General features: G+C 40.1%; 1 protein-coding gene across 3 annotated transcripts in view; it reads right to left on the bottom strand.

Moving 5' to 3' along the window:
* Positions 1–16,374, bottom strand: part of PSEN1 (presenilin 1) — a 69,944-nt gene that overhangs the window by 26,424 nt on the left and 27,146 nt on the right. For all 3 annotated transcript variants that reach the window (XM_032837449.1, XM_032837451.1, XM_032837450.1), the window contains 4 exons: positions 12,383–12,636; positions 10,137–10,278; positions 3,566–3,633; positions 2,555–2,775 (listed from right to left, as the gene is read on the bottom strand). In XM_032837449.1, coding sequence (XP_032693340.1) covers positions 2,555–2,775; positions 3,566–3,633; positions 10,137–10,278; positions 12,383–12,636 — 685 coding nt within the window. The remainder of the gene's footprint in view (positions 1–2,554; positions 2,776–3,565; positions 3,634–10,136; positions 10,279–12,382; positions 12,637–16,374) is intronic.

Genomic DNA, 16,374 nt, shown 5'->3' with positions numbered 1-16,374 from the left:
CTGGTGGGAATGGTGAAAGTCCCACTGAAATTCTTGGTCAGGAGCCCAGCACTGTATACTTCTACAGGTGAGACGGGCACTATTAACAATGTCTGGAAGTCCACAATGGAGAAAGTGAGGCTTGTACTGTGGCTTTAATATACACAGAGACATTTGTAACCTTGATTAATATTTTGAGCATCTGTGAAGCCAGAGGTTCTCACAGCCATTTTTCTCAAAGAGGAAAACCTTGGATAAGTAATTGCTGTTGCTATCATTGGTGGAACCAGATGACTAAACCATGGCAATGGCTCCAGAGTCTATAAAAATGCACAGATGGACCCAACTGTAGGCTAGGATAAGATGACCCGCTGAAGTTCATCGAATTTTGCTGAGCCCTGGACCCCACTCTCTGATCAAGGATGTCTGGATTAGGTAATGAAAAGGAGGAGCCCTTCAGGAAGTAAGCTGCATCACATGTAATTCTGATGGTGTACATGAGGGGTCCAAACTCCCACTGCTGTTCACTTGATCCCGAAGGGCTCCCCCAGTAGCCACAGGTCCGAGAAAGGGGTGAGCTCCTCTAGCACTTTGTCAACTAGTAAGGGACTGAGGACAGAAGAGGCCACCTTCCTTTTAGGTGTGATACTCCGGAAGGCCCAGACTTAGCTCTATCTTGCAGCAGGGAGGCCCCTGGTAGCTGGCCTGGGCTTATAGAATGCTGCCTCCATGACCCACAGAACGATGTGGAACTTCACAGGTTCAGGACCTGAGAGAACCTATTTCCAGGAGAGCTCAGTATGCACTCTCCAACTGCTTTTCTAACTGTGTACAGCATGGGACTGAGGAGGACAGTTTCTCCCACCAGAATTCATGGGCAACTTCTGATCATCACAGGCGGTCTAAGGATTTAAGGTGTGAGAGGAGGTTGCTACAGCTTCTACAGTGAATGATTCTCTGGAGGGGACATGGACGGAAGTGACTGTTCGCTTACATCTCGACAGATTCTAGAGCCATTTATTGTAGGGGCCCCAATTCAAGATGGGCCAATTTGTAACAGTATAACATAGGCTTCAGTGGAATTTGTAAATGAGGAGTATGCTGCTCTAGATCCCAAAAAGGCCTAAAACATACTGGGCTTGTTTTAACATTGTGGGTAGACGGAGGCTCTGTTGCTATTTGCTGACAGCGTCAGAGATACAGAAGCCCTCAGCTTACCAAATAATTTTCAGGAATTCAACTGGGGTGGCAAAGCCTTGTACAATGTACAGGTAAATGCCCACCCCCTTTTTTTTGGGCTCCTGTGTGAATATTTGTATGTCTTCAATGAATATGTGAAATCAATCTCTTCAGAGGAAAATATCACCGATGTGATGTTCCATCTGTGCTCCTGGAAAAAGTTGGATGTGGTTAAGATCTAGCCAACAAAAATTGTATGCAATGGTAGGGCTGTGGAAGAATTCCACCAGCAGCCAGGTAGAGATACAGCGTGTCCCTCTGAAGGTGAAGGTGAACTGAAGCTGTTGAAAAAGGCACTGAACAGAAGAATATGTTAATAATGTTCTGACTGCAAAGTTATTTATCAGTTGCTGACTGGATGGGGGCCAGAGCTGGCCGAGCAAAGCAGTGCAATGATAGATGAGGACTCTGTAAACCATCAATGCCGTATCACCTAAGGTCTCCAGGAAAGACACAGACTACATACATGGCTACAGTTCTAGGACTGACTGCTCAAATACGAGAACAGAGCCAATTTAATTCTATTTCCATGGACTTTTTCTTCATCAAATAAGTGGGCATGGTGAGGATTCTACTCCGGGGCACCTGACATTTTAGTAAGCATTTGAATAGGGATAAAATTATAATCTAGAGAGCACATACTGACCTCTGACCGCTGAAAGTGGATCCCTTTTTGGCTTTCATGCTGGGTGACAGCCACAGAGCTCACACCTACACAGCGGCTTTTGTCCTTCATGTCAAGGATACTCTGGGACTGTTTGGAACCCATGTGACACTGGTTGTTAATGAATCTGAATCTCACATGGCCCAAATAAGTTTTATTTTTCAAAGATAATTCTACCCAAGTTGCCTTATAAAAAGTGGAAGTCCTAATTTTTATTTAAAAACTAACTGAGCATTTTAAGTGTGTGAAGCACTCTGCTAGCACTTTTCAACATAGGTTCTAAACTCTTACACCTCTGGGAAGCACTGTGCCCATTTTCTACATGAGGAAACTGAAGCTCAAGGAGTCTGAGGCTCTTTCTTAGCGTCACAAAGACTGCTGGTGGTGGAGACAGGATTTAAACCTCAGTCTTCTCAGCAGAAGTCTGAATCCTTCCACTAATCCCTCACTGGCTTAAATTGTGGGCAGTAAGAAAACATTCGTAAAGAACTCGACCTCAAAAAGAAAGGAAATCTTTACAAGAAAAAGATACTCTAGCTAATTAATTATTTGCTGAAAAGCTATGGGATATTAACTGTTACCACTTTCCTAAGTCAAGATAACTGGAAAAGGAAGGGAAACACACCAGTGAGGTACTTCTGTGATGAACAAAATGTCAGTCTTGAGTTTTACCATATACTGAAATCACAGCCAAGATGAGCCACGCTGTCCATTCTGGAAGGTACTTGATAAATACCAGGGCCATGAGGGCACTGATCATGATGAGATATGCCTGCTGGAGTCGCAGAGGCCCTTTCCAGTGAATGGCAATCATTCCCACCACACCAAAATTCCAGATCAGGAGTGCAACAGTAATGTAGTCCATGGCAACATTGTAGGTTTTAAACACTTCCCTGAAAAAAATTAAACAGAAATCTAAAAATACTTATGTACACTAATTTTCATTAAAACATTGTTCAGAACTATGGTTCCCTCAGATTAGATATTCATAGCCTATCTTCATATTTTTACCATATCTTATATCAACCTGTGCTATTTAACAGTTTTCTTTAAATTCACTTTTTCTCTCAAGTTGAGCTTACTTTAACAGAAAGCTCCATATCATTCATATAAATAGGAAACCAGTATCACAGGTCATAGCTGTAAAAGTAAGTACAAAAACTAAAATAAGGCCACATGTCACTTAAAATGCCACAATGGATGGGGCGCCTGGGTGGCTCAGTTGGTTAAGCCTCCGCCTTAGGCTCAAGTCCTGATTCCAGTCCCAGGATCAAGCCCCATGTCCAGCTTCCTGCTCAGTAGGAAGTCTGCTTCTCCCTCTGTCTCTCCCCACTTGTTACGTTCACATTGTCTCTCTCAGATGAATAAAACCTTTAAAAATAAAATAAAATGCCACAATGGAAAGAAGCCCTAGTTTAAAATACCTGAAATTAGAAAAATTAAACACCCACAATACATTTTATATAGCTAGGACATAGGATATTATTTTCATAAAATGAAATTTAGTGCAGCCATGAAAAAATATATATTTTTTATAATACTAACCAGCCTTAACCATATCAAGTACAAACTATATATGGAAATGATCATATTCTAACAGTATTTCATCCACAAAGTACATGGGTTTAAATAGCTCAAACACAGTTAATTCCTGAAAACCAGATTAAGTATTTCACCACTTACCCCAAGTAAATGAATGAGAAAAAGAACAGCAACAACAGAGATGAAATAATAAGCCAGGCATGAATGACCTAAAAGAGAAAGCATATAATTAACAGATCCCATATCCTAAAGGAAGGCAAATTTCTTACTTCAAAAATAATATATTATTTCTGTGTATGTTACTCTTTTCAAATGGCAGAACTCAAACTGACTTTGGGATTAGTGCATATTTATACTGGAACTTTTTGGTACTGAACTACTCAGAATAGAGAACAGAAAATTCAGCAAGACATATACGAACACTTGTTCCTTAAGAAACATGTAGAATTTTTAAAATAATGCATTCTAAAATAAATTATCAACAGAGCTAATAGTCAACATTTAAAGCTTAAAGCAGCAATATTTTCAATGGAAAATTTTTGTGGTATTTCTGAAATAAACAGAAATAAATTGAATAAAAGAAAATTCAATGAAACTGAAAACCACAGTCCATTAAGTGACTTACATATATATACATTAACTGTATTTTAAAAAATAGGTCTTTTAAGTTATATAGCCATTTTAACTTTTTTTAAAGTTTTTTTTAAATATTTTATTTATTTATTTGTCAGAGCGAGAGAGGGAGTGTGCAAGCAGGGGGCATGACAAGCAGAGGGAGAAGCAAGCTCCCAGCTGAGCAAAGAGCCCGATGTAGGACTCAATCCCAGGGTCCTGAGCCCAAGGCAGATGCTTAACCGACTGAGCCACCCAGGCACCCCCCCACAAAATCATTTCTAAATTGGAATATTATTTTGTCTTCATTAAAAAAAAAAAATCTCCCACACCCACCTCCCAGATTCAGTTGTTTCAATAATCATGCTCTAACGTATCAAAATCTAGTTATAATTAAAATATATGTTAATTTTCTCTTGTGGTTCTTTTCTGATTACCCAAGCTGATCTGTAATTATTAATTCCTTTGAAAGAAAAGATTTCTTAAAAATTCTTGCTGCCTCTCTCTCTTTAAAACAACTTCAGGGGCGCCTGGGTGGCCCAGTTGTTAAGCGTCTGCCTTTAGCTCAGGTCATGATCCCAGGGTCCTGGGATTGAGTCCTGTATTGGCTCCCTGCTCCACCAGAAGCCTGCTTCTCCCTCTCCCACTCCCCCTCTTTATGTTCTCTAGCTGTGTCTCTCTCAAAAAAAAAAAAAAATAACAAAACAAAAAAACTTAAGAAAGAAAGAAAGGAAGGGAGAGAAAGACAGAAAGACAACTTTTTAAGTGGTACAATTAGGGGAAAAGTTAAAAGAATGCCTTTACATGGAAGTTGGTATTTTTTGGACATTCGAATAAATTGACTATCTGAATAAACGAACTTAATTTCTGGTGTCCTTCCACAAAAATTTCCCCTAATAATTTATTATAAAAAATTTCAAGTGGTGCCTCAGTCAGTTAAGCGTCTGCCTTCAGCTTAGGTCATGATCTCAGGGTCCTGGGATCAGGTTCCGAGTCTCCTTTTCCCTCTGCCCCTCTTCCCCACTTGAGCGCGTGTGCACTCTCTCTCTCGTTCTCTCGAATGAATGAAATCTTCAAACAAAAAATTTTTTTCAAACACATAGCAAAGTTTAAAGAATTTTACAGCCACCATTCACATTTTGATATACTCACTTTGTAGCATTTCTATCCATTTCTTTTTATTTTTAATACATAGCAAAGTAAATTGAAGACACCTGCACATTTCCCTCTCAAAATATTCAAGTATAGCAAAATATTCTATAGGGAGCCCACTCTATTTTATCAGCAGAAAACCCAATAAAGCTTAAGCAGAAAGGAACCTCCTTGCATGCTTCCCACCCCGTTGTGCTTACAAGACTCAGCTTCAGAGATAATCCAGGTTGTAAAACTAAAAAGTAGACGAAATATTACAAAAGAGAAAAGCTTTACAAAGTAGAAGATGTACATTGGTACTCTGTATTAAGCTCGACTTAAAGGTCAGAGTAAATACTGAGTATTAGAAATACTAATTTTTCTTGAGAAATGCTCTTTACCTTATTTTTTTCAGCAAGGGAACATGGGGATTGTGTTTGTTTTAAGAAAGTACTTTTCTGAATACAAAAGTAACATATATGTATAACACTGAGAAGCTAAAGAAACACTAAAGGAAGAAAACCATTCCCACTGACCAGTGACAACCAATTAATGTGTTTTTTTCAGGCATGTTTTCTGTCTGCATGCATAAAAGCCTTTTAACAACATTATAATCAAGTAATATAGTTTAGCATTCTGCTTTTTAAAACTTTTTTTTATTACAGACACATTATCATGCCACCAAATACTTTTTGAAAATATGATTTTTACAAAATGAGAGTCCTCAGTCCTTCATGTGGGGCCTCCCAGCTGTCCAATCCTTATCGATGGGTGAAAATATGATTTCTAAATGACCAAATTATAATATTCTACGTATATGGATGAACCCACAATTTTACCTTTTCTTATTTATTTAGCCTTTTTTTCTTATTTATTTAAACTTTTATTTAACCTTTTCTTATTCCGTATTTCTTATGGAACTTATGGTTTTCTACTTTATTCTAATTATAATTTATGCTACGATAAAAACCCTAGCATGGAAATATTTTTCTGCATTTCACATTCTTTCTCTCAGATACATCATGAAAGCAAAATTACGGAATCAAAAAGTGTACAGTTTTTCTAATTACTATTGATACATATTGGCTTAGTGACTTCACAAAAAAAACCTATATTAATCTTCACCACGTCTATAGGTGAAATATGTTAATTTATTATTTTAATATGTTTCTGTTTTCACCATTGAGGAAACATATATACACATCTGTCTCTCTCTCCTGGCCATCTAGATTTCCTTTGTAATTCTTCTGGCTTGGGTTTTTAAAAATTTCTTAGAATGTTCATAATATTTTTTATGACTTTTTTTTTTTAAAGATTTTATTTATTTGACAGACAGAGATCACAAGTAGGCAGAGAGGCAGGCAGAGAAGGGGGGAGGAGCAGGCTCCCCGCTGAGCAGAGAGCCCGATGCGGGGCTCGATCCCAGGACCCTGGGATCATGACCCGAGCCGAAGGCAGAGGTTTTAACCCACTGAGCCACCCAGGCGCCCCTATGACTTTATTTTTTTAAAGTAATCTCTATACCCAATGTGGGGCTCAAACTTACAACCCCGAGATCAAGAGCTACATGCTCTAATGTTCTATAATATTCGTGTTCATAATTTTCTGAATGACTTATAAATGCTCTTCATGTTGTAAAGATATTAAATGCCCTCTGTCTATAATAATGGTTTTTGGTCACTGATGTTCTGATTTTCTGAATTATTACCTGAATTCAAAGCCTCTTCTGATGATGACTAAATAGCACTTCCCCTTTTCCTAGAACATCAGGTGGTGAAACAGGCTTTTCCTCATCTTGCAAAAATCCCTAGTTCAGCTTTCCTGTGCTAAAGGCTCTGAAAGAGAAGAGCCCTGCTTCAGTATAGAATAGCAAGCATCTCCTCTAAACCCTGAACTGTCCAGGCCAGAAATCACATGGCTTTAATAAGTTACATAGTTCCGTCTCTAACCGTGATATGTAAATAATTAACTGCCTTTTCAGTTTCCACCTTTTTCAAGTTTGTTTGGTCTTTGAACTTATTGTGCTTCTCACAGACATTGCACAACCAACCACTTACAATAAATCCTCCAGGTTTACTTCCAAACAGGTCCTGGCAAGTTTCTGAATTTCTGACTCAAAAGCTCCTTTTATTTTGGAGTAGAAATCAAAGTAAACAACTTGTTCCTATAGAATTGGCTGTGCCTGCTAAGACTTGAACTTAATGTTAACAACACAACATGAGCAAATAAATGTGGAAATGTGGCTGAAAATAAACCCTTTTTAGACAGTCTAAAATGAGATGTAACTAAAAGATGCACAAAACTGACCAAAATATATCAAGACAGGTTGGAGGCGCCGTGGAGCAAGCACACATCTCCACTCTCTCTCGCCGAATGCAACCATGAGAGCTGGACAGAATGCATGCAGCCGCTAGGTGAGGACTCTGACAACTGAACAGTCAGCTGGGCTGGCGAACTGGAAATGAGTTTAGCACGTTTTCCCCTCCAGTACTAGCCTCCTCCATCAAACTCACTGCAACCCCAAATGGGCATTAGCAAGATGGTGGGAGCTCTAGGAGAAGTCTACTTCTGGATAAGCAACAGGGAAGAGGTCTCCTAACACCTAAAAAAAGAATGCAAAAATCTCACTTCACCATCCTCTCACATCAGGCTATCAAACAGTCCTTCGGGGGTGGTACTGAGGGTTGCAGGAGCCTAAAATTCAGAGGGAGGGGAGGCTTCCTCTCTAACTGGAGGAGTGGTAGTTCCCCAAATGTGGGGCAGATGGCACTTGCTTTACTTTTCTCTCTGCCCTACCACTTCTTGGCACTGTCGTTGGTAAAATAAAACCAGCTTTCTGGCTGGAGAAATGGAACAGGGACATCCGAAAGAACCAAAAAGTACCAGGGAGATCACAGAAAGGAAGGCTCAAAGAAAGCAAACTTATAACTGGTATGAATTTATGGGCTCATCCTTAAGGTGTGCAGGTGTGGGTATGACTCTAAACAGGATACAGACTCCCCATAAAATGCGAAGAACGAAAGTAGCATATAATCCAGATCAGAGTCACAAAGTGAAGGGCACCCAGGTGGCTCAGTTGGTTAAGTGTCTGCCTTCAGCTCAGGTCATGATCCCAGGGTCCTGGAATCGAGCCCCACATTGAGCTCCCTCCCCAGTGGGAAGTCTGCTTCTCTAACCCTCTCCCCACTTGTACCCTCTAATACACAAATAAAATATTAAAAAGAAAAGTCACAAAATGAGTCTAATAAAGCAGAGAAGCAGAACTAGCAGGTAAACACATATATGCAGAAAAAGCAACTGCCATGAGGATATTTCAACAGGGGTAGGAGGATGCTCTGCAGCAGGGTTTACAGCATCTGCTCTTCGGTTTTCTAAGTATTGATGACCACCTCCCATGATCACGGACACCTTTGTCTTCAATCTTTTCCACTTGCTAACGTCAGACCGCAGATGGTCATCACTCAGGTTAACACTTCCACCCACTCAAACGTTCAACAAGCAAGGCTAAATTGTGTATAATTTTAAAGTTTGTCAACACTGGAACGGTATTTGATCTTACTGGTAATTAACCAAAGGCAAACAAAGGCATTTTGTTTAGCTTATAAAAATTAGCACAGAATTTAAAAAATTCAGTGCTGTGAAAGGTTAAGGTAAGACAGTCTCATTGACTACTAATGTTAAGTACAAATTGATATTATCATTTTGAAAACAGGAATTTTGCAAACCATGATAATTAAAAAAAATGTAGATGGGGCACTTGGGTGGCTCAGTCAGTTAAGCATCTTTGGTTTGGGTCATGATCCCAGGGTCCTGGGATCAAGCCCCATGGCGGGCTCCCTGCTTAGCAGGGAGTCTGCTTTTCCCTCTCCCTCTGCCCCTCCCCACCACTGCTGCTCTCTCTTGCACTCTCTATCAAATAAATAAAATAAAAATTTAAAAATGTAGATAATTTGCCCCATAAATTCTGTGTTGAGGATTTTACCCTAAGGAAATAATTTGAAAAATTAAAAAGGCTCCATAAAGGCATTCATTGTTTTTTAGAGTAGTAAAAAAATGCATATGACTTAAATGTCCAACATCAGGGAAAATAGGGTAAGTAAATTAAAATACACTCATTGAGTCAAGTGTTACATAGCCTTTAGACACATTTTCTGAGGATTTAAATATGGAAAAATGCTTATGCCAAAGTAAAAGTTAAGAAAGGACACATACTTATTAAACATTTTATTTTAACTTTGTTCAACATATATAGACATAAGTACTAGAGGGGAAAAGAGTAGACTTCAATATCTGGAAAGTTATCATTTATTTCTTTTATTTGAGAAAGACCCTAAAGTCTCATGGCTTGTAATAATTTGTGATTTCTCGGAGGCATGCACCTGAAATATGTGGCAGGTGGCTAAAATTTAAGAGTGAATCCCTTAGCTAGAGGGTGAGCTAAGCGAGCAGAGGCTGGGAGGGTTGGCCCTGTGTCTTTGCTACACAATCTCCCCTGCCCTTATTTCCCAAGGAAAGAGCTAGTGCTACTGAAGGAGAGCCAGTGAGGGAATGCATGGCTCCCAGTGTAGAAATGGGAATGTAACCAGTCACCAATGAGTTTGACATCAGTGTCTGAAGGAAGCTCTAGTGGTCTGCACTCAGGAAAATCTGAAATTTTTAAGTTATATTACTTTATGGGGACAATTATATCCTACTTGCAAATGAGGGAATTCACAAAGGTTTTAGGACTTAATCTGGAATGTCCTAAGTGTACTGCAAATCAAAATGTTAAAAACATTTAGAATATGTTAAGAAAAAATTTTCCCCATGTCTTTTTGTGTTTTTAAATGTTCTACAATAAGGGGGAAAAGCAAAAAAATCAGTTCTAGAATATAAAGTTCCTTTCTCTACTGGACCAAGTACGATGACAGGAGAAAACCCAATCACAAAAGAACATGCTGGAAAGCAAAGTTCCACGTCTCACGCTCACCTTATAGCACCTGTATTTATAGAGAACCACCAGGAGAATAGTCATGACGACAATGACACTGATCATGATAGCAGCATTCAGAATCGAGTGCAGGGCTCTCTGCCCCACGGTCTCTGTATCTTCTGTGAATGGCGTATAGATTCTGTAATAAAACAAAATACAAAAGTGCGAAGTGTTAATGCGTATCTCAAACCACATCCCTCTCCAACACCAGTTTTAGTTCCTTGATTCAACTGATATGACTCTTCTCCATCTCGGCAATCTAGCCAAGAATTTTAGCTAAGATAATTAGCTATACTCTAAAACAAGTGCTTCAAAATAAAAGGAGAGATCTAAAATGTGGAGAGGTGGACTTTTGTGAGCCAGACACTGGCTCCATCTAGTGGATGCTTTACACTGAAATCATTAGTTATCAAATGTTCTCTCTCCACAGCTTATTAGTGATTTGTTTAGAGAACTGGATTCTACCACATAAACTACCTAAACTACTTGTCAAAGGAAGGTGGCTTATATAATAATGGCTTACAATTGTTTTTTTCACCCACAGGGTAACTACAACTGGAGTTGTTTTAACATAATGTCACATACCCATCTTCTCCTTGGTTTCTCATTCACATAAACACACTTCTATTTCAGGTTCCAGTGTTCCCAGCAAAGAGACTTTATTTCTGACTCCCTTACAGTTAGGTGTGACCATGACACAAAGTATGGCCTATGAGTTATAAGCGGATGTGTTGTGTAAAACTTCTAAGAAAGGCATTAATTCTGCTGGGAGATATGTCTTAGGTCCTTTTCTCCCTCACCACTTCCTGCTTCCTGTTGTCTGAATTGAACAGGAAGTTCGGTACCAATAAGGAACTGGGGCTCCAGTACTAATAAGGAACCTTGAATAGACTAAAGGATAGAAGCCAAAGGAAAAGGAAAGAAGGAGCCTGAGTCCTTGAGGAATGTGAAGATATACTACCAATCTGGACTGACCACCCTGTACCACTCTCTGGGAGAGAGATAAAATACGTATACCATTTAAACCAGTTGTTTTGATTTCCCGTAACAGAGTCAGGAAACTTTCTGTTAAGGACTAAAGAGGACATATTTTAAATTTTGTGGTCTATATGGCCTCTGTTGCAACCACTGAACCCTTGCCACTGTACTTTGAAGGCGGCTATAGACAATATATAAATGAACAATATATATGAATGAACATGAGTACGTCCCAGTAAAACTTTATTTACAAAAATAGGTGGTGGCAGGCAGATCTGTCCTGTGGGCACTATGGCTTACTAACCCTGTTCTATAATATACAGCCAAAACTAACTCTAAGCTATACAGATAGTACTCCCCAGTCTCTTTTGACTGTGGTCTCCAACCCCTGCCCTTTACTCCTGTCTTAGCCTTTCTCCCAAAGGACTAAAACCTTGGCTTTTAGAACGCCACACAGTTTGCTAATTCAAATTCCAAAATTCATTTAAAGCTTTGTTTGAGCCCTATAGGGGCCCTACAGAGTTCTAGAGACAAAATTAGGTGAATCTGAATCAAAGTATTTTTCTTGAAGGCAAAGGGCTCGTACCAACAGCACGTCAGAACCTATACAACAATCCCCCCAGGAGTCTGGAGAACGGGGGCATGCACTAATTCTTCATCCTTTCATTTAGCAACTTTTTTGTTGTTGTTGAGCACTTGTTACATAACTAGTCATAGAAACAATTTGCCCTCATAGGCCTTACCTTATAGAAAGAAACCAGGCTTAAATAATGTAAATAAATATTTGCATATCGTGACAAGTGAAAAAGAACAGGCTGCTATAAGAAAGAGTATCCGGAAGGACCTAATTCTGTTACAAGGATCAGGGAAAATAACCTTTGAGGACTTAACATTTAAGCAAAGATGAAAAGGATGATAAGAATTCATCCATCAAATCTAGAAAAGGGAAGAATGTTCTAGCAGAAGAACAATGGGACCATTGGCCCTGAGTGGAAAAGATTAATATTCAACTCTTTACCTGTTCAATTTCAAATAAATTTAGCCTCGCCCAGTGACACCACACATGAAACAGAACTCTGTAGCTCTCATTTTCTCTGCTTAAAGCAACAAATAATAACCCCTCATCTGTCAACTGCTCTGGCTGTCAGAGAAGACAAACTCTCCAGCCTTCGTGCTCCCTCAGAGCAGAGGCCTCCAAGGTGATGACGACACACTGAAAAGGAAAGCCAGACCAGTCTTGGGAATAACTAAACCCTCATACATACAGCTGTCCATCCTTCCGGGTATAGAAGCTCACTGACTTGATGGTGGCCACGACTACCACCATACAGAGAGTCACGGGGACGAAAAGCATGATCACGTGTTTGGCGCCATATTTCAACGTCAGCTCTTCATCTTCTTCTTCTTCTTGTTCCACCACCTGCCGTGAGTTACCCTGGGGTCGTCCATTAGATAATGGCCCAGGGTTGCCACGTCTCCGCCTTTCACTGCTGTGCTCATGCCGTTCTCTACTGTCATTCTAAAAGCACAAGAGAAACTTTTTTCAAGAAGTCAGACTCTCGGCAGTATCAAGGTATTCTATAAAAACAGAAAACGGAATAATTAGACCTGAGATTAAGCAGAGGCTCATCATTACTTGAGTTCTAAAAACTCAAAGCAAGAAAAAATCAATTCACAAAAGGCGTGCAATTTAAAAGTCTAGTGAGGAGCCTCTGGGTGGTTCAGTAGGTTAAGCGTTTGTCTTCAGCTCAGGTCATGATCCCAGGGTCCTCAGTTGAGTCCCACATGGGGCTCCCCGTTCAGCAGGAAGTCTGCTTCTCCCTCTGCCTGCAGCTCCCCTTCTTGTGCACTCTGACAAATAAATAAATGTATGTATGTAGGTATGTCTGTCTGTCTAGATGATTTGCTGCTCTTTGGTGCAGGAACCCGGTCCTCCCTCTCACCCAGCTCTTTCTGGGTTTTAACTCTTGTCTCCTCTTCCATTCTCAACCTAATACAATTGTAATCCTCTGAGGTTTGGCTTAAAAACTGATACCTCATGGAACCTTATTTATTACAGCTGCAAGTGTAGAAATCTCACCTTTTTCAAAGTTAAGAGCTGCTTTCTACCTGCGGTTTCATACCAGTTATACAAGGAACTATCTCACCTTCATAATTTTTTTTTAACTAGGCTCTACATCCAGCGTGGGGCTGGAACTCATGACCCTGAGATTAAGTGTTGCTGCTCCACCAAATGAGTCAGCCAGGCAGCCCAACCTTCATTATTAATTAGACTTAAAATCCTTGCAGTGATATACAAGGGATCTATTATTTCTTACAATTGCATGTAAATCTACAATTATTTCAAAAAATTATTTAAAGGATTTAAAAAAAACCTTTACAGAGAGAAATTAGGCCTTAAACAATTCTGATGCCCCTCCAGCCAGAGGCATCCTCACCTTGCCCTGTATAGAATGAAGGAACAACAAATATTTGACAAATGACCTAATGAAACTAGAACCTTTCTTAGATTCTACTTTCCTCAGTTTCTTAATCCAAACACCACTTTTATCCTTATCCTGGGTATACCCTTTCTTATCTTTCAAGTTCAACTTCCTTTTTGGTATCACTGTTCATATCTAAAACTCAACTTTTTGTAAAGGAGAGAGTGAATCTCAAGAGCATTAATAAGAATAATAAAAATAACAGATAACAGGAGGAAAAGAACAGCACTCCTCCTAGGTAAGTACAGAAGAGAAGAGGAAAGCAGACTGATAGCCATTGTTGCTGGTAAAATGTAATCAGCTTGGTTAAGATAAGAACAGGTTCTCTTAGGAAGATCGTGTGAGAACATGCCATTCTTTTACCTCATTTTTGACTACAGAGTATAACTATTACTGTTAGTCATTAAAAATACATTACACTCTTAATAATAGCTTAAAATTATTAGGATGTACTGTACTGTGATACGTGCTTTACATTAAATTCTCACAGCCACCCCGTCGTCACCACTTTGTAGGTGGGGAAATGGCCAGAGCTAGGAAGCATTACAGGGAGGGTTTGAACCCGGGCATGACCGACCAGAAATCAAGCTCTGAACCACCTCTCAATGAGCTGTTCACAAGACGACACAGGAACTCGGCAGACTCAGTGTCTGCACTGAGAACTGGCTGAGTTCTTTTTCACTTTACTTTGAAAATATTCATCCTGTAAGTAATTATCAAAATTCTATATTCCAGGTACTGTGCCATGGCAATACTGAAATTAAAAAGATCCTTAAGATCATAAGTTTGCTTTAATATAGGATAAACAGTGTGTCAGAGACACGAATAAAGTGCTGCAGCACTGATCATTCTATGTGGTCCAAAAAGGCAGCATAAAGATATGATCCTCTTTAAAAAAAAAAAAAAAGATTTTATTTAATTATTTGATAGAAAGAGAGAGAGATACCAAGAGATGGAATATAAGCAGGGGGAGTGGGAGAGGGAGAAGCAAGCTTCCCGCTAAGCAGGGAGCCCAATATAGGGCTCCATCCCAGGACCCTGGGATCATGACCTGAGCCAAAGCCAGACTCTTAATGACTGAGCCATCCAGGCACCCCAAAGATACGATCCCTGAGAAAAGTGAGTGGAAGGTGAATGGCCTCCAAGCAGAGACGTGACAGTGGTGTAAAGGTGTGAAACTGAAAAATAAGGCCTATACAGAAAACCAGTGAGAGGGGCGCCTGGGTGGCTCAGTCATTAAGTGTCTGCCTTTGGCTCAGGTCACGATCCCAGGGTCCTGGGATGGAGCCCCGCATGGGGGGGGGGGGTCCCCTGCTCAGCAGGAAGCCTGCTTCTCCCTCTCCCACTCCCCCTGCTTGTGTTCCCTCTCTCGCTGTCTGTCAAATCAATAATATCTTGGGAAAAAAACAAAACAAAACAGTGAGGACTCCTAAGCTGGCTGGGGAACACAGTTTGTCAGGACTGGTGGCAGGAAAAGGTTAGGAACAGGTTGTAAAAAATCTCATTTGCCATGCCCAAGGGCTTTGGACTTTGTCCTATAGGCAATAAAAGTCATAAAAATTAATAAGGTTGAGGTGGTGACACATTAAATTATGTTTCATTTTAAAGAAACCTGACTGCGTGGCGATGAAAACAGGGAGATGTATGCAAAAGGTATTTCAGAAGCAGAACTGACAGGGCATTGTGCCAAATTATATGTGAATGGTCAGGAAGGAGTCAGGGATGATTCTGGAGGTTTCTGGCATAAGGGACTGGGAAGGTGATGATGGCATTGATACAGCAGGGGACACAAGAAGATGAGCAGGCAGGAAGAGAGGAGAAGTATTAAAATATTAAAATTAGGGAGATAGGTGAATGTGAGGTACCTGGCAACCAGGGAGCAAAGTCCAAGGGTACAGTCCGGCATTCATTAGTTTCTATAGTTATGGAAATGAATGAAATCTCAGGGAGAGTATAGACTGAAAGAGGAACAGTATGGACTTGGTTAGTACATAATCCAACAACTGTGGAAAGAAAAGCAGAGTGGGATGACGACCAAGCAGAGAAGTGAATAACCCCTAAGCTTTAGCAGCAGGTTGATAGGAGAAAAACCAGCCAAAGAGATTAAGAGAAAAACAGGGGAGAGGGAAGAAATCCCAGGAAGAATACATGACAGCAGCCAAAGGAGTACATGTCACCAGTGTCATCAACAGTCAGGCTGTAGGAGAGCTGAAAAGCCACTGAATTTAGCAGGGGAAAGTTGGCCAGTGTTTTTACAAAAGTAAAATAGTTAAGAGGGTAACAAGATCATATATCATAGTGAACTGGGGAATGAATGGAAGTTGAAGAGTTAAAGGCAATCATTCTTTGAAGGAAAAAAATACAAGATGTGACAACAGAAGGGATTCACATTTGAAAACGTTTCAGGGGTGTTAGACCTGAGCATACTTATCGGGTCAAAGCACAGAGTTAGGACTAGCAGAAGAGACCGAGGAAACCAGAATGGGAGACGATAACTCATGGAACAGGGTAGGGGATAAGTGGGGGGGAACAGAAGGAGAGAGAAAAGTTGGCTTTACAAAGAAACTGGAGCCCCTCTATTTCAGTCTGGAGGTCAGGAAGTAGCAACTCTCTGATCTCACACAGAAAATATTTATGAAGATTTAAACCCTATGAGGAACGGAAAGGAAACTATTCCAAAGCACCAAAGGCAGAAATATATACACCACTCAATAAGAAAGGTAATTTTTGCTGAACACAAGTCTTTGGAGAGACCAAAGTCCAGTAGGAAGGCA

Source organism: Lontra canadensis, unplaced genomic scaffold, assembly GCF_010015895.1.
Source record: "Lontra canadensis isolate GAN:19392208 unplaced genomic scaffold, GSC_riverotter_1.0 scaffold98, whole genome shotgun sequence".
Taxonomy (NCBI): Eukaryota; Metazoa; Chordata; class Mammalia; order Carnivora; family Mustelidae; genus Lontra; species Lontra canadensis.
Note: the sequence above shows the minus strand (reverse complement) of the source record. Positions and strands in the feature narration are given on the sequence as shown.